Here is a 24,479-nt window from a genome sequence, read left to right as displayed (position 1 = left end):
ACAGCCCAGCCCAGCCTCCGTAACCTCCTGACGTCACCCCCGGCGGCACTGGGACCCCCAAAGCGCCTGTGACAAGTGTCAGCCTGCTCGGTCCCCCCCCAAACCGGGGGCTGCAGCCAGAGCCAAGGCTCGGGGCCCCCGCGGTGAGCCCCCACGCCCGGCCCCGGGAACAGCCGGTTTCGTGGGCTGGGAGCCGGCGCTCGGCAGGTTCCCCTTGCCAAGTGGTTTCTGCTCCAACCCTCTGGTTTTAATCGTTTTCCAATCCTTTATCTTTCGGGCTGGAATTTTCCAGGTTGGGGCCCTGCCCGCCGAGGTATGTTTGATTTGGAGAGAACGAGCAAAAGCGGGCTGAAGCGCCGCGGCTGCCGCCAGCAGAGCCGAGGGTCACTGCCGTGCCGCGCGAGCTGCCGGCCGCACCGGGGCCGGCGGCTCTTCAGGAGGCACGGCTCTGCCGCAGGATACGGCCCTGACCCCGCAAGCGCCCCGGTCCCGCTCGCCGGGGGCCGATGGCAGGAGGGAGCGGCTCTGGATGCAATTAGGGGCGTGGGGCGGTGGCGGGGGCTGTCTGGCGCGGCCCCCCCGGCTCCCAGGTGGGCTTCCGGCAGGGCTGGCTCCCATTAGGGCCGGCGCAGCGGCAGGAGGGGCCCCTCGCCGGCGCGGGCGGGTCGGTGCGATGGCCACGCTCGCCTGCTCAAAGGGCCCATTGTGGTCCTCTCCCCACAGATTTTTCAAGTTAACATCCCAAATTCCTCCGAAAATTGCTGCTGTGTAAATATTTTCACTGCGAGCTTTGTATATTTTCCAGCCCCGTGAGGAGGAGAGAAGAAAAGTCCCCAGCGGAGCCGTGGCCTCGCGCCGGGTGCCTCTGGCCGGCCGCCGCCACAGCCCCCTGAGCCCAGCCGGGCGCAGGGTCGGTCCCAGCGTGTCCCCTCGCCCCCCCGGCCCTGGCACTGGGCTGCAAGGGACCGGCAGCAGGGACCTCGCAGGGGCCTTCAAGCCCCTTCCCTCCTGGCCCCGCGCTCTCCCTCCTGCTGCTCGGCTTCATGATGTGCCCTTCCCCTAACGAAGCGATTTGTAATTAGCTGGAGGTTTGCAGGTGACCCCCAAATGCCAGGTTGGGTGCCGGGGACCCCCACAACTCCTTGGCAGGTCCTGTCGCTCCTGGGAGACTTCCAGCAGCTCCAAAGCCACCGCATCTGCGTTGGAGATGCCAGACCGGCTGCCCCGGCACGGCAGGAGCAAAGCGGGGCTCGGCTTTGGCAGGTGCAGCGCAGCCGGGAAACCCCGAGCCAAGGTTTTCGGCACCAGCCGGGAGGTGTGGGGAAGGGGCCGGGGAGGTGTGGGAAGAGGCCGGAGCAGCATGAGGGGACAGCGGGGCTCAGCCTCGGCACCAGGGGTGCGGGGACGCTGTGGCCAGGGCAGGGCTTGGTGCCCTGTGGGGCTCAGTCGCCCACCCCCTACACCCACGTCTGCACCCAGGCGGCTCCGCAGGAGCTCGGCAGTGCCTGGAACGTGCCCTCCCAGCCCCCGAGCCCCCGCGGCTTCCCGCACCCGAGCGCAAAAGTCCCCCTGGCCGCTGCCAGCCCCGGCGCGCGCCAGGAGCGGCTCCGAGCGGCACATCGTGCGGCGCTGCTAATTCCTCCGAGCTGAATCAGCGCCGGGGAAGGATTGCAAAACCCCCTGAAATGAACCCAAAAAACCAAATCCCTCTCGCTATGCGATCCAGCGGGGCTGGTAACCGAAAGCCCCGGCCAGAAGCCACCAGCAGGATGGAGGGGCTCGGCGGGGAGCCGCAACGGGAGGAGCCACCGGCTTCACCGGGGCAAATCCTGCTGCCCCCGGCGCTGGCCCAGCGTCCTGCCTGCACCCCGACGGCTGCAAGCCTGGAGGTCTCTGGCCTCCAGAGAAACATCCCTGGCCCTGGGCATGGCCCCGTGGAAACCAAAGCCTGGTCCCCTGGGTCCCCCAGGTCCCCACGGCTGGAGCAGAGCCCCGGGGGAGGACGTGCTGCCTCGGTGCAGGGTGCCGGGGGTCCCCATCCCTGCTCCCCGTCCCACAGCCCCGCGTGCTGCCGCAAAGCGTCGGCTGCCAGGAAGAGCTTGTGGAGAGGCAGAAATCCCACCGGCTTCCTGGAAAGCTGGGGAGGCCGGGAGCGCCGGTCGGCCGCGGTGGCGGCGGTGGGCTGAGGCCGTGACCCATCTGGGAGCGATTTCGGCGCTGCCGCCGCTCGCTGCCTTCCCGCCCGAGCGGCCCCGCGCGGCACAGGGCTATTTTTACACGGTGTAATTACCGGGGCAGGCGGCGGGGCCAGGCGGCCGCCCCGGCATTAACCCCTTCGTGCGGCTGCCCAGGGGCATCTCGCCCCATGGGGACGGGTCCCACTGGGGTGGCACCTGATGGGGTGGCCTCTGCACCCTCCTCGTGTCTGAGGTTGGCAGCCGAGCGGGAGCAGCGGCAGGAAAAGCCCCTTCCCTGCTGATGGCAAGCAGCCGCCAGCCCCGGCACCCATGGGAGTTGGGGGACGAGTGCAGGGGGGTCTGCAGGGGGACGGGGCTGGAGATGGGGACAGGGATGGGGACAGGGATGGGGACAGGGATGGACCTGTGCTGCTCAGGGCTCTGCCACCGAGACCTGACCACTGGGGTGGGTGTTGTCAGAGACCCCCGAAACGCCCAGCACGACCCACAAGGGCTGCTAAGTCCCAGGGAAAAGCACGGCACAGGGCGCCGGGGCCGGGCGGGGTGGGAGCAGGACCGGCCATCAGGGGCCCATTACAGCTGGGGACCAGGGAGAGGTGGCAGGGTGCCGGGGGGGACACGTGCCTTGACGGGGTCATGTGTCTTGGCGCACACGAGGGCTGGAGCCGGGAGATGCCGGGGCTGCAAGCCCGGCCCCCACCAGCCGGCTCAGCCGCAGACTTTGGCAGGGGGCTGAGCATCCCCGGGCAGCGTCCCCGGGGAACCGCCCAGGCCCCTCCAAGGTCGGCGGTGGGGGAGCCAAACAGCCCCAAATCCCCCCACAAACACCCTGCCGTGCCGGCTCCCCGCCGCGGGCAGGTCCCGGCTCCGGCACCTCCCAGCTCTGGTGGACCTTGCACTGTGAAGGGCGGTGGGGACCCGGCCGTCCCCATCTCTCAGCCCCCACTGTCGCCCTGCCCCGTGGGGATCTGCCCAGCGCCCGCACACGCCACGGGGACACGGCTCTCTGGGACCTTTGCAGACCCGGTCACCTCGGCCCTACCAACCCAGCCGCAGCCTCGAGCCGGCCGCGGCGTGGGCAGGAGGTGTCCCGCTCCCCTGCTTGGCCAGCGGGCACCCCCGGCCTCCCTGGGGACATTTTCGGGACACCAAAAAATGCGGCGACACAAGGGAGCTGCTGTTCTCCCCGGCCCCGGCGCGGTGATGGCACCGTCCCCGGGCAGTGCTGTGCCGGCCGCCGGGCGCGCGGCAGCGGGGTCTGGTCGCTGACCCCGACTCGGAGCCGGTAACCCAACCCCGCCGGTGCTGGTTACAATTTAGGGCAACAATAACCTATTGAGGCCCCTTCCTGGCTCCTGCCCTGCCGCTCCTTGATCTAATTAAAGGGGACTGGGGGGGAAGAGAAAACGCAAGTCGAAGGGAACGGCGGGTACCCGAAGGCGGCACGTTGAGGACCACGGCGCGGAGAGGGGCCGGGGCCACCCGCGCCTCCCGCCACCACCTCCCTCAGGGGTCCGGGCATCGGCACGGAGGGGGTCAGCTCCTGAGCACGGCCCCGGCACAGCTGGGGTGTTTGAAAATGAGGTTTACGTGATCGCAAAGATCTCATCTGCTCAGGATTTGGGATGGGGGACCCCAAAAACGCACTTGCTGATGTGGGGGTGAATGGGGCCGGTGCCCCCCAATCTCTGCCCTCTTCCCCCGTGGATGCTGGGCAGGGGCGCAGCCACCCTGTTTGGTGCAGCTGTGGGCATTGGGGTGGGCACGCTGGGGGTGTCCCCCACCTTGGGGCACGCCATGGCCCCGCTTTGGGGTGCCACAGGGTGCCCAGGACGCGTGGTGCCGGCTTGGCGAGCACGGGTCCCTGCGGCAGGGCGTGGTGGGGACGCGGTGGGGACGCGGTGGGGACGCGGGCTCTCCTTCCTGCCGGCCCGGCGTCAGTAATGAATGGTATGAGTTTCCTGCCCGCCCACTGATTGCTTCCTCCAAGAGCCTCAATGAGCTGCTGCTGCTGCGCCCGGCTCCCCGCGCACGGCTCACGGCATGGCCGGCACCACCGCGCTGCCGGATGGTCCTCCATGCCCCACGCTGGGCACCCACGGCCACGCTGGAGATCTACAAAGGGCACCCCAGCCCCACGGCCGCTCCGCCATCCCTGGGGTGCTGAATCGCCGTGCCTGGAGCAGCAGCACCCAGCACCCCCCCCCCCGCACCGAGCCTGCAGCTCCCCTGTTTGAGCACTGCCTCTGGGGGGGACCCGGTGACCCCCAAACCTTCCCCTCCGCCCTAGCCACAGCTCCGGGGCTCCCAAGCATCGCACCCCGCCAGCCCCCGATCGGCACGGCTCTGCCGGAGGGAGAGCGCAGCCCCCGCTCGGCACCTCTGCCGGGAGCCAGCCCAAATCCCCCTCCGCCATTTGTCATCTCCGCGAGATTTACAGGCGGGGAGCGGTTGGGGCTGGAAGCGCCGCCGGCCCCGGCGCGGCTGCCTAAAAAAAGCACCTCCTGCTCTTTGGCGGCTCCCCGGCACAGGGGGGGGTCCCCGCTCGCCCCCACCACCCTCAGCCCCTCTCCGTATCGCCCTGCCACGCAGCCGCAACCCGGCAGAGCCCCGGCGTGACGTGCAGGCAGCGCCCGCCAGCTGCATTCCTGGCGGCCGATAAACCCGGCAGCCAAAATAACTCCAGCCTGCGCGAAGGGGGCTGAGCGCAGCCTGGCGTCTGCATCCAATTTAGCCGGGCTGGCTCGCCCCGGCCCAGCGCCGGCGGGGAGGCCCACGCGCAAGGGGTGCGAGAAGCAGCGGGATTTGGGGTAATTCCTGCTGGATTCTCTGCCGGCAGCAATAAGTGACCCCAAAGCGTCCCCTTGCAGGACGCTGTGTGCCCCAGCCTCCCTCGGGAGTGTTCACTCTGGACACTAATGATGGCTGGTCACCTGGTCTAGACGTGGCAACCCCATGGCTGCCTTTGCCCGTTGTGCCGGCAGAGCTGGGGAGCAGAGTGCGAGCTGCTCGCCCCGGGAGCTCGCAGGAGGGCGAGGGATGCTCCGTCAGCCTCCCCGCCTGCTCCCACCTGCGGCTGCTCCCCCGGCCGCCGTGCCAGCACCTCCCCACCGTGCCTGCGGCCGATCCTCTCTCCTCCTGTCGGTCCCAGCTGCCTCCAGCACCGGCTCAGAGCTGACACCTCGGCACGGGAGATGCCGGCAGGGCAGCCAAGGGCCGGCCCCGCCGTCACGGCTCACTCAGCTCCTTGCCAGAGGCCCCGTATCAGCACCCGGCGGCTGCCGACCACCCAGCCTGCTCCAGCATCCCGGCCCGCCACGGAGCCAGCCCAGTGTGCGGCGAGGGTCCCGGCGTCCCTGTGCTTTGCCAGCAGCTCTGGGGAGAACCAGCGGCTTCCAGCACAGCCCGGCAAGGACCTTGCCCCAAACCCCCATCGCCCTGGCGGGATGAAGGCACTGCCTCCTCCTCCTCCCGTTTCCTCGCCTGCACTGTGACGCCGGGCCAGCTTGCCGGGCGGTGTGGGAGAGGCCAGGCGGGGTCTAACCGGAGCGTTCCTCACCTCAGCGGTGCCCCGCAGACAGGGGATGGCTCCATCACGCCTTGACAAGGGGCGCTGACCCCTTACGGCCACAAAAGCTCCTCTTCCACTTTCCCAAGGGACGCCCGGTGAGCACGGCTCTGCCGCCGGCCTGGCCACGGCTGGCTGGGCGGCCACCACGGCACCATGGCACAAAGCACCGCGGCCCCACCGTGAGCAGGGGGTCGGGGCCGAGCCACTCCAGCGCGTGGGCAGCGCCAAAAGGATTTGCTCGCCCGCAGCATCTTGTCGTCCCACCCTGGTGCACGTGCCCACCCGGCTAGCAGCCACCTCAGAGGCTGCCGGTGCTGTCCCAGCAGTGCCACCACCCACCACAGAGCACCCGTCCCACCCCAGCGCTCCTCGGGACACGTCCGCACCATCCCCAGTGTTGCCACCGCCCTCCCATCCCACCCAAATGGTGCCGGGGATGTGGCCACGCTGTCCGCAGCCTTGTTCCCAGCTTTGTGGCCGAGCTCCGCTGGTGCCAGGAGCCTTCTGCCACCTCCTGCTCCGCCACCGCGTTCCCCGTGGGTCTCCGACCATGGTGTCCCCGCCACGCCGCCCTGCGTCCCCACCGTCCGTCCTCCCACCCCGCAGCGAGTCCCCGTCCCTACCCGGGCGAGGTGTCCAGCGCCACGGTGAGCATCGCCTCGCTGAACCGCCGCGTGTCCCACAGCTTCACCTCCCGCTCCCGCATCTGCAGGGGCACAGACACGGCGTCGGTGGGCACCGGGGCTGCCCGGCCGGCCCCGTGGCACCACCTCCCTCGCCAGCCAGCCTCCCTCTGTCCCCAGCAAGGAGCAGGTCACCTGGCGAGGGGACCTCCTGCTTTCATGGGGGACAGGCCACCCAAAAAGCAGCTGGGGCCCCGGCAGGGAGCGGGGCTGGGACATCCCGGTAGCGCCGGGGCCACCTTCCCGGCGAGGACCGTACCTGGCTGAACCCGACGGAGATGAGGCAATCGCTGGAGCCCATCCAGAGCAGCCGGGAGTCCTTGTTGTTCTCGTGTCCCGGGACACTCTGCAAGGCACAGGAGACGTGGCCGTCAGCATCGCCGCCGGGCGCACCGTGCGGGATGCGTGCTTCACCGGCGGTGGCCGTGAACTGCCCCGGGGCCGAGCACACGGAGCCGAGTGCTGGCTCCCGACTCTGCTGAGAGATGCCCACGGTGACAGTGCAGTGGGGACAGCCTGCAAGCGGTGACAGTCCTGAGCCCCCACCCTGTGCCGGTGCTGGCATGGTTGCTTTGCGGAGCGGCTGGCCTGGCTCCCGCGAGGAGCGGAGGGTGGCAGCAGGTAAAGTGAGCGTGAGGGGGCACGGGACGGCTCCCTGGGCCCCCGGGGCTCTCCCCACACCCGGTGAGGCGGCAAGGGGGCCAGTGTGCCGCGAGGAAGCTGCTCCATGCCGGCAGGCACAAGAAGAGGCTTGGCCGTGGCCATGGCCGTGGTGACAGAGGGACTTACTTCCCCGGCTGCATCCCCGGGCTGTCGATCCATGCCGAATCCCGGCTGCAGGAGCTGGGTGCCCTGCGTGTGTCCGGATGCTACCGAAACACATGGCAAACTGAGCCCGGCCGCGCTCCCCATGCCACCCTAACCCCCTGCAGCCCCGCTCCGCCTCTCCCCGGGGCTCCCTGCAGGGCCGGGACCCCCCCAGCCCACGCCACCGCCTCGTCCTGCCCACCGTCCCCAGCCCAGTCCCCCCACTGGCCCCCGGTGCCGAGGACGGGAGGGGAAGAGTTACCACGGGGCCGGCGGCGGCTGCTTGCCGGCTCCCATGTGGCCCCCAGATGGGTCCTGCGGTTCCCGGCGTCCCAGCGGGAGCCGGCAGCCAGCGCTCGCCCCACGGCGCAGGCAGCACTCGCAGCCCCCTCGCTCTCATTTGCGAAGCGCCAATAAAAGACTGCTAACGATTTCAGAGCTGGCATGGAAAGCAAAGGGCTCTGCCAGAGCTAAACCCGGCGCGGCACTTCCGGCACCTCTGCGTAGGGTGGGGGGGACCCGGCGTGGGGGCAGGAGGGACGGGGTGGGCCCAGGAGGGTGCCAACGCGTCCACAGCCGCAGGCTGGCACGCACACGCTGGCCCCGGTGCCAGAAGAGCCGCGTCCCGTGAGCTGCATCCCCCCGGGAGCACCGTGCGCCACCGGCCACGACCGCGCTGTGACCGCCAGCGAGGCTCTGCCACCGCGGCAGGCCGGCGAGGGTGCACAGAGGTGCCGTATCCCCCACCCCCCCCATCCGCCGGGAGCAGCCTCCTCCGGTCCCGGCCACCGGCCCCAGGGGGATGCCCGCTCTCTGCAGAGACCCGCAGCCGGGGCGGCAGAAGGCACGCGGTGCCAAGCTCATCCTCCCCACGGCTCCGGCACGCGAGCCTCCTTGCCAGCACAAACACGGCGCTCGCCAGCCAGCGCGGCTGACTTGGAAGAGGCAGCGCTGGCCAAGGCGGGCCCGGCGCTCCCAGCCGCGGGGGCAGGATGGGGGGGCAGGAGGGGCCCGTCCCCCACCTCCAACATGCTGGCACCGGAGCCGGCTCCCAGGGGGGAGAAGGGCCTGGAGAAGGGAACACGTCCCAGGATCGGTGCCGAGAGGGATGGAAACCCCGGGAGCCGGGCCCAGCCCGCTCATCGGCCGGGAGAGCACTTCTGCACCTGAGCCGTGCGGCTGCGGCAGCCAAAACTCAACAGCTGGAGATTCGATAACCGACCGCGCCGGCTCCGCTGGCTCCCGCGCACCCCTGGTCCCTTGGACCATCCTGCACAGCACCCGAGAGATGGCGGTGGGTGGCAGCCCCCCGGGGCGGGCGGCACGGCTGGCAGAGGGCAGGGCGATGCCGCTGCCGCTCCAGCCCACATAGTGCCGGCCGCGGCGCGGGGGCCATGTTTTCTGCATTAGTTCCATCCCGGCGGAGCAGCACGTACGGCAGCAAGTATGCGGGGAGGCCGGGGCTGGGGCGCTCCGCTGCTGGTGGCGGCTCAGACACCCGGCTGTGCAGATGTTGCCAGAGGTGAGCGTGCGGGGTTGGACGGCAGTCAGTCCCCGGGGGGGGGTCCCTGGGGACCCCCTGCTCCATGTCCTCTCCCCTGGTGCTGAGGGTCTTGGCAGGGATGGGGCGGTGTGACCTGGCACTGACGGTGAACGCTGGTGTGGTTCGGTCAGCAGAGAGCCCTGGGGTGGCCGTGGGGCTGGCAGAGCCAGGCAGAGACCCTGGCACCCAGCCTGGGGTGATGCTGGGACCCCCGCTCCGGGTCCCTGGAGCAGGGGACCAGCCGCAGCCCGAGGGACGGGCATCCCTCCCGAGCTGCTCGTCCCCCCGGCAGGCTGAGAGGAGCCCACCAGCTCCAGGCCGGCACGCAGGGAGCCGAGGAGGCCTCCCAGCTCCCCAGCCATGCCACGCCAGCGCCGAGGCAGCCCAGCCTCCTCCAGTCCATTGTGTGGGTCCAGCCCAGCTGGTTTTAGGCAGCCCAGGCTGGGGGGAGCTTGTGCTCCCTCCTCAGAGCCGGATCGGCTGCATGGGGAGGGTTTTCCAGCACCGTCCCTCTCCCCATCTCAACCCATCCCTCCCAGCACAGGCTGGGGTACGGTGCCGGTACCCACGGGGGTCCCCAGCCCTGCTCCCTGTGCAGCCCCGCAGCACTCCGCTGCAGGGGGGCCAGCGCCGGGGCGCAGGGCCGGTGTGTCGGATGCAGCTGTCGGCAGCGATGCCGCGGCGGGGCCGGGTGAGCTGGGAACAGCTGCCCGCAGGGAGCGACCGCCTTCGGCTCCTCGGCTGCCTGGGAGAGCCCGACACAGAGCAAACGCTGTTCCGGTGCCGGGGCGATCCCCGGGGCGATCCCTGCCTCCGCGGGGAGCGTTACCTGCAGCTGGGATGCAGGGCAGGGAGAGCCGGGGAGGGGGAGCCCAGGGCAGAGCCGTGGGGCTGGATGGGAGGAGGTCGCGGGGGGGGGGTCAGAGCTCTGCCCTTGGCAGAGACCTTGTGGCTGGCAGGGGCCAGGACAGCTCAGCCCTGCCCGTGCCCGTGGCTGACAGAGCGTGGGCATGGCTAGCAGACCGTCGGCATGGCTAGCAGACCGTGGGCATCTGACCCACCGTGGGAAGCAACCCCAGTGGAGGGACCCTTTGCCAGTGGGTGCCAGGGCAGGAGGGGTCCCCACAGGCCGGGGTGCCATGGTGGGCTCCGGGGACAGACACCTCCATCCATACCGAAAGGATGGGCCCACTCACGGGAAGGCCAGTGCTCCCTCCAGAACCCGAGGCCCGGAGGCAGCGGGGGGCAGGAGGAACGGCTTCCTGGGGAGCCGAGGGGCTTAACCACGGCGCCGCGTCCTCCCGGCACAAGAATGCCAGTGATCTCCCACCGCTGCCAAATCCCAGTTACTCCAGAGGTGGCCAGGAGAGCAGAGCAGCCTCTCCCAGGCCAGCCCCGCTCCTGGTCTCTGCCTGGAGCTTGGGGACACCCTGAGCTGCCACCCGCCCCCGGGGAAGGGCAGAGAGCCCAGCCACCGCACATGGCGGCAGTGATGCTCCGGCAGCCGACACACTGCCGGCACTGGCCCCTGCCCGCTGCTGGGTGTGGGGTGTCTGTGCCATGGTGGGGAGGGACCGGGGTGAGTCCCCTCCTGCCCACGCCGTCTCCCCAATCCTGCCGGTCAGGGCAGCGTCGCCGCGGTGCCCCCGTGCCCACCCCGCTGCCAGCACAGCCCCCTGCCTCCGTCCAGCCCCTCCCGCCCTCGGCGAGGCCAACGCAACGTTCCCGAGGATGCTGCCGGCCCAGCAAGGGCAGGAAGGCGAGCGGGACCCCTCCGGGATGGCCACCATGGCTGCGGAGGCTCCACCTCGGCACGGAGTCAGGATGGGAGCCGGGCCACGTGGGCTGGGCAGACCGCAGCACCCATCCGCACCCATCCCTCCTCTCCTGCGTCTCATCTCCTCCTGCAGCCACCGGCCCCACAAGCCCTGCTATGAGGCTGTTATCAAATCCCCAAAACGCCTTTGCCCTCTTGAGTATGAGCCTGCCAGGAGCCCCAGCTCAGGCAGCAAACTGGGGGGCTCCCGAAATGCCGTGCCGGAGCCCCAGCCCCAGGTAAATGAGGCGCCGACCTGCGCCCTCCTGCCGGCACCCTGCCGAGCCGGCGAGGCCAGCCCCAGCAGGAGGGACGGGCACCCAGGTGAGGGCGAGCCGGTGCCCTTGCGCGCCCGCATCCCTCACGACGCCGCTGGCTCATCCCGAATCCTCCTCAACTTCCCCATGTCTGCAATACCAAGCGGCATTCCTGGGAAGGACGGCCGAGGGGGAAGCAGAGCAGAGGAAATATAAACAGTCCCGTGCAGCTACGCTGGGGAACAGAAGCATGAGAGCGCCGAGCGCGCGGTGCTATAAATAGGCAGCCCAGAGCCAGGCCAACTTTTTCAAAGCTTCCCACGGTCTCCTTGGGAATGTGGGATGCTGCGGACCTTCCCCCAGCCCGGAGGAAGCCGCTGCCGAGGCTGGGAGTCAGGTACCCCCGGGGTGACCCTGGCGTGGGATACCGCGCCGATGGGGCGGGAGGGAGGAAGGCTAAAAGTCGCTCTATGTACTGATGCGCCTTCCCCCGGTGAGCGGTCCCCAACCGGCCCCGGGCTGACAACCGGATCCTGGGCAGAGGTGACACGTTGGGGTCCGTGGGGTCGTGGCTGCGGGCACGGCCGGGTTACCCCAGCCTGGACCTCCACCTCGCCACGGCATCGCCCTGCCACCACAGCCACGCTGCCCATGGAGACCCCCTCCTTGCCGTGCTCTCTCACCGTGGCGGGGGCTGATGTGGCCCATGAGATGGTGGCCATGAGGGCCACACGGGACACCCCTGGCCTCGGGGGGACAGCACGGTCCTGCCCTGCACCAGGCGGGCTTGGAGGGCTGCGAGCCCCGGGTGCTCCCAGGCACCGAGCTCTGTCCCCAGCACGGCCCACGAGGTGGAGAGACAAACCCACAGTGGGGACAAACCCACTGGGACACCCTCCCAGCTGTCCCCAGGCGCCCTCAGCCCCGGTCCCGCTCATTAAAACAAAGCTCATTAAAACGTGAGCAGCGGCGTGCGCTCGCCCGGCGCGCGTGGCCGTTCCCTCGCCCCCGGTCCTGCCGACACGCCGGCGGGGGAAGTTTCTCGTGAGAACGAAGCCAGCTCCTCTCCATCCCACACTGGCCGCGCTCGGCGGCGGCCCCGCGGCCCGGCACTGGCGGCGCCCGCCCCGGCCCCGTAATGGAAGCCAGGTGCCGGCCAGATGCGCGCAGCCCCTCGCGCGAGTGCGCAGCGTGCGGGGGCGGGATGCGGCCCATCGGCTCCGCACGTCGCCGGCCTGGAGCGATGCTGTGTCCGGGGGACGCGGCTCTGCCGCACCAAACCGGGGCACGGGCTCACATGCGGCCACGCTGCCCACGCAGCGCGGGACGGCCCCCCCCACGTAGCAGCTTTCTGCCCCCGCGAGCCACCTCCCTTCTTTCCAGCAGCGTCTCCAAGTGTTTCTGCTTGCACACCCCGACAGTAAATCTTTTTGAGGAAGCACCCCCAGAGTATCGATTGATGTATAAATACGATGATGATACGCACGTACAGCTGAAGGGCTACTATTTTCTCCCACCCCCCCCATTGCCTCGTGCACCCCGCTTTGCAGAGCGCTGCTTTAGAGGACAGGCAAGACCCATGGGTGCAGGCAGGGTGCTGCATGCCCATCTTACCCCCGCCAGCCGCGGGGACCCAGCCCGGGGACCCAGGGCTTGCCAGGACCCAGAGGAGAGGGTGGCCGGGGGAGCGGGCAAGCAGAGACGCCACCTTAGCACCCTACACCATACCCGTACCGCTGCCCTGCACTGGTCCTGGTGACCCACCCGGGGCATCAGCCGGGGTATGGGCACCAGCCCGCTGCTCCGCCCCCCCACTCAGCACCCTGGCCCCCAGCCCCGTCCCCCCACGCCTGGTGCACGACGCACCCCAAGGGAAGGTGGGAGGGTCGTTTTGTGGGGCTTGCCCAGGCGTTGGGGGGTGGGCGAGGGCGGGAGCGGAGAAGCGCCGAGCCACAGCAGAGCTGACGCCGGGAGGAAGAGGATGTGACCGGCTTCCAGCGAGAGGGTCAAGGCAAGGAGGGCGACCACCAGCACCCGTGGGAGGGGAGAGCGAGCTGGGGCTGGGGCAGCGCAGCCTTGGGAGGGGAGGAGGCAGAGGATGGGACTCACGGGATCGCTCCGGAAGGACGGCGGCGCTCGGACCCAGACCCAGGCGGGCAGGGGGAGCGCGGCTGCGCCGGGAGGCACAGCAGGACCTGCTGCAGCAAAGGGACGGCCCTGGCATCTCCAAGGCGAGTTTAGGGGGCCCAGGAAGGCACGCTGGGCAGCCTCGGGGTGCAAGCCCAGCCCTAATGCTCGCAGAGAGGCTGCTGTAGTTGCGCCTTCCTGCTCCAGCCCAGATGCAGCAACGAGGGGCTGGGGAGGCCAGCAGGATGAGGCCACTGCTCTCCCAAGGGACATGGTGACCTCGGGTTATGTACCAGGCACCCTCCGGGGTCAGCCAGACCCCGGCCACGCCGCTCTCGCTGCGTCACACACTCCTGCCCGCTGCTGGGACGTGCTCAAAATAGCTGCGATGGACGTAACCAGGAATGGGGGGGTCAGGCCCCCATGGAGGGCACGGCCGTGGGGTGCAGGCAGCCTGCCAGCCTGGTCCTGGGGCCGGCCAGGCAGTGTGCCCGCCTCGCCACCCGTCCTCGGTCCCCATCCCTGCGCGTGCTGCATCCCCGAGCCCCGAGAGTACCGTCAGGCATCGTGGCACGGCGGCAGCGACCCCTCCTCCCTCCTCCCCAGGCTCTTATTTTAGCTCCTTCTCATCCTTTTCCCCTGCTCTAAAAAAAGGAACGGTTTAATGAGGCAGGCTTGGCAAATTAAGAAAACCAGCCGGAGGAGCAGCCCTCTGCCGAGGCCAGCTTCGGCACCGCGTGCCACAAAGGGACCGGGGTGAGCCGGCGGCGGTGCCGAGCCCGAGCCCTTCGCCTGCTGCGGAGGAAACCCAGCCCGCGGCGCCGCAGGGGCCAGCCCAGCTGGAAAACCCATTGCACCGCTCACCTCGCTCACCGCTGCGAAAAACCGGGCAACTTCAAAGCCGGGAGCTCGCGAGGTGCTGGCACCGCACAGCGGCCCCGGCATCACCCGGTTTCGTAACCGTGCTGGCCCGGGGGAGAAGGAGCCTTTCCAAATAACCCGGCCCTCCAGCAACCGGGGAAAAAAGAAAAAACAAAACACAGGAGTGTTATTCCTCTTGGCTAAGCAAGCCCTGTGCAAACTTCCAGAGGATTTATGGCATTTTAAAGTTTTCCCCTTCAGCACAGTACTTCTCCAAGACTAAACATCTTCATCAATTTCTCAGCTGGCCGGGGTTCGGGCTGCGGCGCGGCAGCGCTCGGCCGCGGCAGCGAAGGTGCATATTTCTCTTGGCAAACCCCGAGCGCCGGCCTCGGGCTGGATCAGACGGCAGCAGAGGGAAGTGAGCTGCCTGCTTTGAACAGCCACCATCATTCACACGTTATTTTTAATAGCTCAGCGAGACAGAGTCCACCCTCCCCAGGAGACTTGGCTCGAGCCCATCGCGCTCGCAGCTTCACCGAAATGCCGTTATAGAAGCCGACAGGTCTGGCAGGGGGAGAAGCGGGGGGCAGGCGGGGAGGGGAGCAGCGCCCGAGGCTGTCGGCAGATGGGTGAGGGATGAATTTGGGAGCAGAGACTGGTATCTTCCAGCCATGCCGAGCGGCACCCGGAGCAGGGGAGCGTCACGGGGGCCACTTGAGGGCTGGGAGCACTTTGCCCTGGCTCGCTTGCACGTGTAACCGCCGGGTTTATATTTATATATTGAGGAGTTGTACTTATAAGGCTGCCTGAAGGGTCAGGGCACCGCTCGCACCCGCAGAAAGCACCCAGGGGTCTTACGGGGGCTCAGCACCCGGGCTCCGTGCAGGGGCAGCCGGTAGCAGGAGAATCCCAGTGCAGCACAGCGCCGGAGCACCGGCTCCCTCCGGTCGGTGTCCGGGGTTACCGCCATGCCCAAGCACAGGCATCGGAGGCCATCGGCTTCCCGAGCCCGTGGGCACGCATGGCGCTGGCGGCGGGAGAGGCGCAAGGAGCGGCGGAGCCCGCTGCGGCCGTCTCACCCTGCTCTCCGCTGCATCCCTCCCCTCCCAAAGGCTTCCAGCCCCTTCTGCAGCGAGGGATGGCGGCCGCTGGCAGCCAGAGCCCCCAAGCCACAGGAAACCTCTAATAAGAGGCTGTTTAAACTCGACGTCAAGGCTTAAGTCCTCTACTTATTTCCTAATCGCTGTTATTTGCTGAGCTGTGCGGATCCAGTCGCCCAGCCCTCACCCTTGGCAGGTCCTCGTCCCCCAGAGCCTTTCGCCCAGCTCCCACATGGCGACGCAGAGCCAGGGAGCCCGCAGCCCCGCCGCAGCCCTCGTGCCCGCAGGCAGGCAGCCCTGTGCCAAGCCCCACCGGGGCCGAGGGGGAGGCTGCCCGTTCCCCCTGCCCTCAGCCCATGCCGTCGCGTTGCCTCTCCCAGGCTGTGCCAGGGCTGGGACAGTTTGGGGCACCGAGCCCATGCCAGGGCAGGCAGAGGGCACCCCAGTCAGGCAGGGTTGCCTGCACCACGTCACCCAGCCCACGCGGGAGGGACAGTACCTGGGAGGCAGCCGGGCTGGCTCGGGGATCAAAGATCCGCAGTTTCTTGTCCTGTGGAGATAAAAAGAAAACAGAGAAGGGTCAAGGACCCCGGGGCCAGCGGGACGTCAGGCTGTATTAGGCAGAAGGCTGGAGCGAGCAGCCCCCCCTCCTTCCTGCCCATCACTCTCCTGCCTGCAGTGCCTGCCCCTATGGATGGCTTGCACGGCGTCCTCCAGGTCCTGCCCCACATCGCAGGCAGGGGCGCACCCCCAGGACCCCCACAGCCTTACCAGGACCCCAACACCCTCCAAATGGCTCCCAGAGAAGTGGGAAGCCTGCAAAGCAGAGCCAGGGCTGAAGCCTGATGCTCGGACGCCATCCTGCCAGCGCTGCCCAGCACCCCGCGGGCAGGGGAGCGAGCCCTCCCCTGCCCGGCACCCCACAGCCAAACGGGGCGTGGGACGCCCCTCTGAAAGGGCTGGCTGGGGCGCAGAGGCAGCAAGCGGGTGCCAGCCGTGCTGCCAGGGTGCTATTTGGGGAGCGCACACCGTGCCGGCTAGACCCACATGGCACGGCACGGCACGGCGGTGCTGCCGGCCTTGGGGGCCACACGGCATGGCTCCGGGGCTGACCCGCACCCCACGGCACGGCTTGGGGTCTTAGCCTCCACGCTCAGCCTGCTCGCTTGGTCCAGGGCTCCAACTGCTCGCTCAGCCCGCACGCTCGGTCTGCACGCTTGGCCGGCCTCCGTGCCGGGCCCCCCTGCTCGCTCAGCCCGCACGCTTAGCCCCCACCTCGGCACGGGGGGGCTGACTGCTCGCTCAGCCTGCAGGCCGGGTCTGCACGCTCAGCGGGGCCTGCACGCTCGGTCCTGCGCACCCGGCCTCTGTGCACGGCCTGGGGGCCTGGCAGCTTGCTTGGCCTGCACGCTTAGCCTCCATGCTGGGCCTGCACGCTTAGCCTCCATGCTGGGCCTGCACGCTTAGCCTCCATGCTGGGCCTGCACGCTTAGCGCAGAGGGGAGGCCGCTCGCTCAGGCCATGTGCTCGCTCAGCCTGCCCACTCGGCCCGTGTGCTCAGCTGGCCTGCCCGCTCGCTCGGCCTGCCCGCTCGGCCTGGGAGCCTGCCCGCTCGCTCGGCCTGCCCGCTTGGCCTCCATGCGGGGCCTGCGGCGCAACCCGCGCGCTAGCGCGTCCGGCAGCGCGCGGGCAGCGAGCAGCAGGCGCCATCTAGTGCTCCCATCCTCCTCGGCTCCGGCGCCGCTCGCTGACCCCGTTTCTGCCCTTTTCTCCCCAAATCGGGGTCGCCATGCGCCCCCCAGGTCCGGGGCGCAGCCGTGCCGCAGCAAGCCGTCAGGCCGCTCACCTTGCAGGAGGTGCCGAGGAGGCGGCCGTCTCGCTTCCAGGCCAGGCTCTGCAGCTGGTCCCCGTGGGAGTCCAGGGCTGCGGGAGGAAAGCGGGCTCAGGAGCGGGATCGAGCAGGGCTCCTCCCGCGGGTGAGGCAGGCGGATGGGCCGGAGCCATCGCTCTCCCACCCCTCAGCACCGGAGCGCTTCCCGGAGGAAATGATCTGGTCTTTCCGAAGGGCCGGTGGCAGCCAGAGCAGGGGTCAGGACCCACCGGGACGCTGCCGTGTCCCTGCAGGGAGCAGCCCCACGCCGCTGGCAGCTCGATCCGAAGGGCGGGAGCCCTGGGAAAGCCACAGGGCATTTACACCCCCGCAGTGCCACCCAGCCTCCTCTCCCCGTCGGGTTAGCTGGGGTCTGGGCAGGGCTGGTCAGCACGGCACCCACGTCTACCCAGGCACTGGGACAGGGACCTGTCACCCCAGGGGATCCCCAGCAAAGCTGCTGCAGACACCCTGGGCAGTACGGGAGCCTTTTACGCCGCTGCATCAGAGCGTAGGGGACCCCGCGCACACGCACGAGGGGGCTGCGGTGCTCCCTACCCAAAAAGCCACCCGTGTTGCCTGTTTGGTGACACCGAGATCCAGACTCGAGCCCGTTGCTTGAGCCCAGGCACCAGCACGGTGGGGATACGCGTTGCGGGCAGGAGCTGGCAGGCACGGCCATGCCTACCTGTCAGCGGCTGCTGCCGCCCCACGTCCCAGACGGTGACTCGCTTCCCTGCGCCGCTGGCCAGGACGCCGTCCGCCGTGGGGTGGAACTGCAGCATGTCCACCGGGCCCCCCCCGGGCCCCAGGGTCAGCCCCGCGTCACCGGGCATGTCCTGGCCGCTCTCGGGCAGGCGCCACACCTTTACCTGCAGCCCCAGGGAGAGGTGGGTCAGTCCCCAGGCAGGCGAGCCGGTCGCGGCTGGGTGCCGGCAGTGCTCGACCTGGGCTTGCTGCTTTTCCAGGCTTTGGGCCCTGAGGACACCAGGCGATCCCTCATCGCAGCTCGGTGGGATCAGAGCTGCGGGCATCCCAGGTGGGAGAGGGATCAGCCCTGGCTGACACCATCTGCCCCGTCCCCCGCGACCTGGGGACATCCCACACTGCTCCCCAAGGCTGGCACCCTCCACCTCCTCTTATGCCCATGGCTCCGGCTCCATCTCCTCCGGGCTCTACCGTGAATCTCAGAGACGGGGGACACAGGGTGCCCTCTCGGGCCCGCCGGCACCCAGCACTCACCGTCTCGTCAGCAGAGCCCGTAGCCAGCAGGAGCTGATCGAAGGGCGAGAAGTCAAAGTCCGTCACCACATCTGGAAGAAGGGCAGAGGTTTGTCCTCACCTTACCCCTGCAGACAGCATGTCTGCCCACCTCCGCTCTTCCCCAGCCTCAGACCCTTTTCATACACACACACGTGCAGGCAGGCACGGGCAGCTGGGGTCAGATCCAGCCCCACCGAGGCATTTTGGAGCAGCTCAGCTTTGCTGCGAGAGCCTGAGCCCCTCCACGCTGTCCGTCAGGGCCTCGCACCCCTTCTTGGCGAGACGGGAGCCCTGAAGGATAGCACCGCGCAACCGCATCTCCCCATCTAACCCACCGCCACCCAGGTTTGGCTCCGATTTCAGGACGGACATCCCCAGGGGGCACAGGGAGAAGCATGAACAGCACAAGGGCGTCTGCGCCAGCCCGGACGCCGGCGAGCGAGGCTGCGGCCAGCTGGGGTCATGCTGGTAACAAGGCTCCCTTTGTAACGCCCCGGCTTGGCGTGCCGGCGGCAGGGACGCTCCTCGCGGCTCTGGCGGCAGGGCCCCGCAGGAGAAAGGCTGGCACCGTCAGCAGCAGCCCCTCGGATGCATTTGGCACGCTCGGGAAAGTAGGTCACCGTGTACTTTTCCGCTTCCAGGAGGCTGTGGAGAGACAGGCCCAGGAGGCACGAAAAGCGAGCAGCTCACCCTGCTGCATTTGCCCCGGGAGGAGAGAAAAATCCCTTCCCTGCTTTGGAGGCGTTGCTCTCGCACAGCCGGCATCAAAGGGCTCATGCTAAATCTCATTAAGAAGTCGTTAACGTTGCGCTGGCTCCCCGTGCACCCCTCCAGCGCTCCCCTGGGAGCAGCAGAGCTCGCTGGCCTGCTCACAAGCGCGGTGCAGCTCCCCGTGCCCAGCCCTGCACCGCTGCGGCAGGGACCGAGCCGGGCGGAGGCAGCACAGGCTGGGCACGCTGCGCAGTCCTGCAGCGATGCCAAGGCACCGCACGCAGGAAGGCGGCGCTGGGACCGGCTCCCGTCTTGCTGCTCTGATGCAATTTTTTTGGGAAATGGGTGGTCGGTGCCCCCCGGGCTGGCACTGCTGCTCCGACACCAGGAGAGGGACACCCTGGGCTCCCCACCACTCCTTCCCCATGCCCGGGCAAGAGGCAGAGCCCTCCGCCTCCGCGGCGTGTGCTCCTCTGCCTCCAACAATGCTGCCAGCCGCCTCTTCCCCTGCAGCACTCGCTCTGCCCACATCAGAGCTGCTCAGGGCCACGTAGCCGCCGGTCCAGCCTGTTCCTCCCGTCGCTGGAGCCGGGTAAACGCGCGGCAATGCCATCCCCAGCTCCTCCGCCAGCCTGGCACTGGGTGTACCGGGAACATCAGGGCGTGCAATGAGTAACAGGGGAAGGGTGTGCTAGAGCGAGAGCGTGAGCAAGAGCTACGTGTCCAGACCTCGCTGCAGCTCGACAGATGAAGGGACGTGGATCAGTCTGGCTCCTTAGCAAAAGCCCAGCCTGGCAGAGCCCCCCGTGTGGTCAGCGTGGCTGCAGGCGGCTTGCGTCTCGCACACAAGTGAGACTTGTCAGGGCCGCCCTGCCTGTGGGTGATGGTCCCTGGGGACTCCAGCAGCTCCCCCAGCCCCTCGCCTGGGAGACAGCCAGCCCAACACGGCATTCCAGGCTGGGACTCAGCACCCGAGCCCCTCCGCACAGCCCAAGCTGGGCCAAACGCCTCCTGCGGAGGTGGGAGGTGGTACCCGACTCCTTGGTGCCCCGGTGCAGAGCGCGGCGGAGGCACGGGACAAGCCCAGCTCACCTGAGTGGCAGCAGAGCTGAGACACGGTCCTCTTGCCTCCGTCCTCACACTCCAGCGGCACGATGCCCAGCACACCTGCAGGAGAGGACACAGGAGCAGGTCACCAGCCTGCCCATCGCCCAGACGATGCTCCCCCCAGCCTGGGACATGGTGAGGTCACCCAGCTTTGCAATGCAAGCCAAGAGGTGCGGGACTGCCAGCACCTTTGGGGGAACTCAGGGAAAGCCTCCTCCACTCGCCCTCGTGCCTTCTGCGGTCCGTGGGGCTGACCCAGCAACAAGCCCCGCAGGGACCACAGGGGCAAATCCACCCCCCGCCCCCAGCCGCGCTTGGCACAGCTTCCCTTGTGCCTCACCTGCTGCCTCGGCACTGAACGCGATCCAGCGGCAGCTGGCCTTCACATGGTTCCCGCAGGATGCGACGGAGCCAGCCCGGATACCCCCGATCCAGGCCTGGGATGGAGAGGGAAAACCCATGTCAAGAGATGTCTCTGTTTCAGAGGAGCCCGACGCCATGGCGGGATCACGGCTGGAGGGGGGACAACGACGCATCGGCACAGCATCGCTAGAGACCCTCAGCCCTGACGGAGCTCCCACGCCGATGGACCTGGCAGAACCAGGAGGCTGCCGACACCAACGGAGTCGTGCCGGAGGCACTTTAGAGGGCCCTGTCCTCTGGGAGGGCCGGGGTGATGTGGCTGCTCACGCTCCCTGGGGCTGGGGGCTTTGGGACCAGCTTTGCCAGGAATGGGAGACAGGAGCATCCCGGCTCCCACCGCTGCCTCTCCCCGAAACTGCCCCAGCCCTGGGCTCTCCCACGGTGGGAAAGGCTCAGAGGACTTTGCAATTAACTGATGTCAGGGAATTTGGGATGGGACAAAGGCTCTTGGGCTGCGAAGCACCACAAGGTCATAGAATCATAGAATCATTTAGGTTGGAAAAGACCTTTAAGATCATCGCGTCCAACCATTAACCTAGCACTGCCAAGTCCATCACTAAACCATGTCCCTAAGTGCCACATGTCTTTTAAATACCTCCAGGGATGGTGGCTCAACCATTGCCCTGGGCAGCCTGTTTGGGCCCAGGCAGATAAATGCCTCCGGCAGCGTGCTTCCCGCATGGACAAGGATCTTCATTACAGCTCCAAAAGCAAAATCCCGCTTTGCAATGTTTCTTACTACTACTCCACGGCCGAGCACTGCACCCATCGGGCACTGAGACGTCCTGCCTCAGCTGGACCCGCTCCAGGTGACAGACACCCGGCCTCAAGTGGCCACCAGGACCAGGAGCTCCCCGGCACACCCAGGGTCACATCCAACCCTCGAGCAAAGGCGGGTGTTTTACGATTGCCACCATGCCCGCACGCCCGCCGGCGGCCACTGACATCGCAGAGAGCTGCAGCAGGCGGCCGGAGCAGGGCAGAGCCCTTTGCAGGGAAGGGAGCTGCATACGCAGCCCCAAGAGGACGGAGCCCCGGGTTTCCTCTCCTTGCAGGGCTTCCTTTTGAGGCCTGACAGAGAGCAGCAGTTCCTGCAGCACTTCCTCTGGTCCTTGTCACAGCAGCCTGCTCGGTGGCAGACCTGTTAACCCTTCTCCTGCTGAAGGGAGGTTCCTCTCCCCGCACCCAGCGGGCGGGCTGGGGGCTGCAGAGGGGATGGGGAACAGGTCTGGAGCCAAGACCCAGGAGGAAGGGTCCCACAATCTGCGCCACATCACCCTGCGCTGGTCCCTTGGTGAGGGGGGTCACTAGCCCTCAGCATCCGGGGGTACCACACAGGACCCCTGCGGTGAGGTTTCGCAGAGGGACCGCTGAGCTGGTCCATCCCGACCCCACAATGTCCCTGCACACAGGCGGGAGCCCTCAGGGAAGCGATCCTTCCCACAGCGTGCCAGGGCGGCCGGTAAAGCATATGGTACCATCCTGGCTAGGTCCCTAAAACAAACCGCAAGCTTTCAGGGCGCCTCTGCCAGAAGAGTCTTGCAGACGCTGCCTGAAGGGGAGAAACGACTCAGATGTGATCCTTCATGTTTACGCTGCGCTTCCTGATCCGGCCAGGTCAAGTGTCTGCCTTCGCCTCTGTAAACAAGCCGCTGTGCTCGGCTGGGGACACAAACAGCGTCCCGCTGTGACACCCGAGATGGGTTTGGAGACGTGACGTCCATCTCCCACCTCCTGCCCCGCAGAGCTGGGTGACGTGGCCTTACTTCCTGGGGACACGTTTCATGCCTGGATGGGAAATGCCTCTTGGAAAGGCCACCTCCTGTGTGCTGAGCCCGCTGCGGGCTGCCAGAGGCAGAGCAGATGCCTCCCCGCACACCAAAGCGAGAGCACGCCATCCCTCGGTGTCCCACAGAGCTCCCCCCACCACAGGAACCAACATCAGGGCAGCGGTGACAGGGACGTCCCTGCCTGGAGGATGCCACAACCCCCCCATGGCCAGGCGTCCCAGCACCCGCACCGCACAGACACACGCGCTCCCTGGGCCGGCCGTTGGCAGCAGCTCATCTGCACCCTGAGGTCTGCAGCCAAACGCTTGGCCGGCTGAGATTTCGGCGCCCTGCCACCTGCTCCGCAGATGCACCGAGGCTGGCACGCCGCGGGGATGGTGGGATGCTCGAGGCGGGGCACAATGACAGGGGCCACCATGTCCCCTCCTACAGTTGAAGCTCAGGGGGATGTTTCGGGTGCTCACCGGGTGTGCAGAGGTGCGGGAGCGCAGGACAGGCCAGCCTGGCACAAGGACAGTTGGCCGGGAAGTTACAGGGAAGGAGAGCGCTGAAGTCCAAAGATGAACGTTTTGGTGGCCCCGTGCACCCCTAAATTCTTTTCAAAGGCAGCAAGACGCACTGATTTTCAGCAGCATCACCCATCCAGCCTGAGCCCTCCACTTCTGGCCACATGGCCTACGCTGAAGGGTACCAGCTTCCTACACCTGTGTGCCACCCCGGCACGCCTGGTAACTAGAGCAGCCTGTGCCATGCAGCTGGTCCATGGCGTCCCTTCCCCTCGTGGGACCATCCCCGGCAGGGACCCTGCTCTAGCCATGCCAGCTCCCCTCTGCCCCACGGGCTGGGAGCCCCCGGGCAGGATCCCACCACCCGCCTCCACCACGGCAGAGCAGCGACAGCCTCCTCACGGCCACGGTGCTGCGGAGATGCCAGGCAAAGGGCATCCGGCTCAGGGAGCCCCTGGAAGGGCTACGTGTCCTGATAACGCTCCCTGATGTGGCTCACCCGGCACAACCCACCCCTGACCCAGAATCTCTTCATGAGCCGAGATGGATCACGACGCTCGGCAAGGTTGGGGCTGGTTATTCGCGGGGCAGAGGCTGGAGCTGGGCACCACATGGCTCCGTGCTGTCCAGTGAGACCCACCAGACCTGCCCGGCCTTGGCGGTGCCGAGCTCCGCAGCATGCGGGCAGGGTGACGGAGCTCAGCACCATCCCGCGGGGCCCCAGCGCTTCCTCTTTGCCTGCAGCAGCGGGGTGGCAGGCGCGGGGCCCAGCACTTCACGCTCAGGGTGCACGCTTCCCTGGCTGGCACGGGCAAGCCAGCGCTGCCCGGGGAGAGCCGAGCACAGGCGCGGTACCAAGCCGGGCTGGGACGGAGGCAGTGCGAACCGGAGGCCAACCGCCTGTGCCAGCCGTGCCCAGCCAGGGTCTCACGGCAGGAGGGGTGCAGCCCGGCTCCCTGCTGCCATGGGACGGGTACCCCAAGCCGGCTGCACCGGAGCAGCTCCCGGTCGGGGGGCTACACCGCTCCGGGAGAGAGCTGGGGCTCCCCACTGGCAAAGCGCCCCGTGGCAGGGAGCATCCGCGGACACCGGGGCGGGAAGCGGCGGGTGCCAAGGAGGGGCCGCCCGGGCGACACTGCCGCACCGTGGCACCGGTCGGGGGAACCCGGGCACGGCTCCGCCATACCGGGACCCGAAGCCGCGCCCTGCCGGGCCCGCCCCGCCTCTGCCCCTGCCCGCCGGGAGCCCCGGCCCCACCGCCCCCGCACCATCCACCCCCGGTACCGGACGGCGGGGAGCGTTCCGCGGCGCTCACCTCCCTGCGGGGCAGCCGGGCCTCGGTGTGCCGGAACTTGGACGCCTTGAAGCGGTTCATGGTGCTCCGGCTGCACCGAGCCGCGCCGAGCCGAGCCCAGCCCCGCCGCTCCGCCCGCCCCGCGGCCGCCGCCGGCCACGCCCTCCCCCGCGGCCCCGCCCTTGTTCTTTAGCCACGCCCCTCCGCGCTGGACACGCCCCCTGCGGCCCCCTCGCCCCACGCGTGTCCTATGCCCCAGCGAGGGCACCGTGAGCGGGGCAGAGAGCCCCCGCCCCCGCTCCCCGGGACCCTCCTTGGAGCCTCCCGCCCTTGGGGCTGATCCCCGGCTCGAAGCCTCCCCCGGGGCGACTGTCCCGGGGATGCCGCCCCTTTCCCTGCCTCCCGCGGGGATTCGGGGTAGCCAGACCGACACCTGCCCTCCCACGGGGCTGCGACCCCCCGCTGCCTCCAAATTTCCCGCCGGAGATACGGGGAATTTTCTGTTCCTTTGGGCTCCGGGCAGAGAGGACAGGGACAGCAGGAGGTTTC

The 24,479-nt window shown here is 68.4% G+C and overlaps 1 protein-coding gene across 2 annotated transcripts in view; it reads right to left on the bottom strand.

Annotated features, from left to right (window-relative positions):
• CORO7 (coronin 7) overlaps positions 1-24,064 on the bottom strand; it is a 40,173-nt gene extending 16,109 nt beyond the window's left edge. Inside the window, exons 1-9 of one of the 2 annotated variants that reach the window (XM_075165913.1) lie at positions 23,952-24,064; positions 20,258-20,354; positions 19,903-19,977; positions 18,079-18,149; positions 17,525-17,708; positions 16,813-16,889; positions 15,466-15,516; positions 6,712-6,798; positions 6,393-6,475 (exon numbers count right to left, since the gene is read on the bottom strand). In XM_075165913.1, coding sequence (XP_075022014.1) covers positions 6,393-6,475; positions 6,712-6,798; positions 15,466-15,516; positions 16,813-16,889; positions 17,525-17,708; positions 18,079-18,149; positions 19,903-19,977; positions 20,258-20,354; positions 23,952-24,011 — 785 coding nt within the window. In that variant the 5' untranslated portion in view covers positions 24,012-24,064. Of the gene's footprint in view, positions 1-6,392; positions 6,476-6,711; positions 6,799-7,241; positions 7,322-15,465; positions 15,517-16,812; positions 16,890-17,524; positions 17,709-18,078; positions 18,150-19,902; positions 19,978-20,257; positions 20,355-23,951 lie in introns of those variants that run through there. The other variant, XM_075165914.1, reaches the window with a different exon arrangement.
• Positions 24,065-24,479: the final 415 nt, after the last annotated feature.

Source organism: Calonectris borealis, chromosome 16 (genome assembly GCF_964195595.1).
Source record: "Calonectris borealis chromosome 16, bCalBor7.hap1.2, whole genome shotgun sequence".
NCBI classification, from domain to species: domain Eukaryota; kingdom Metazoa; phylum Chordata; class Aves; order Procellariiformes; family Procellariidae; genus Calonectris; species Calonectris borealis.
This window is presented reverse-complemented; position numbering and strand designations above follow the sequence as displayed.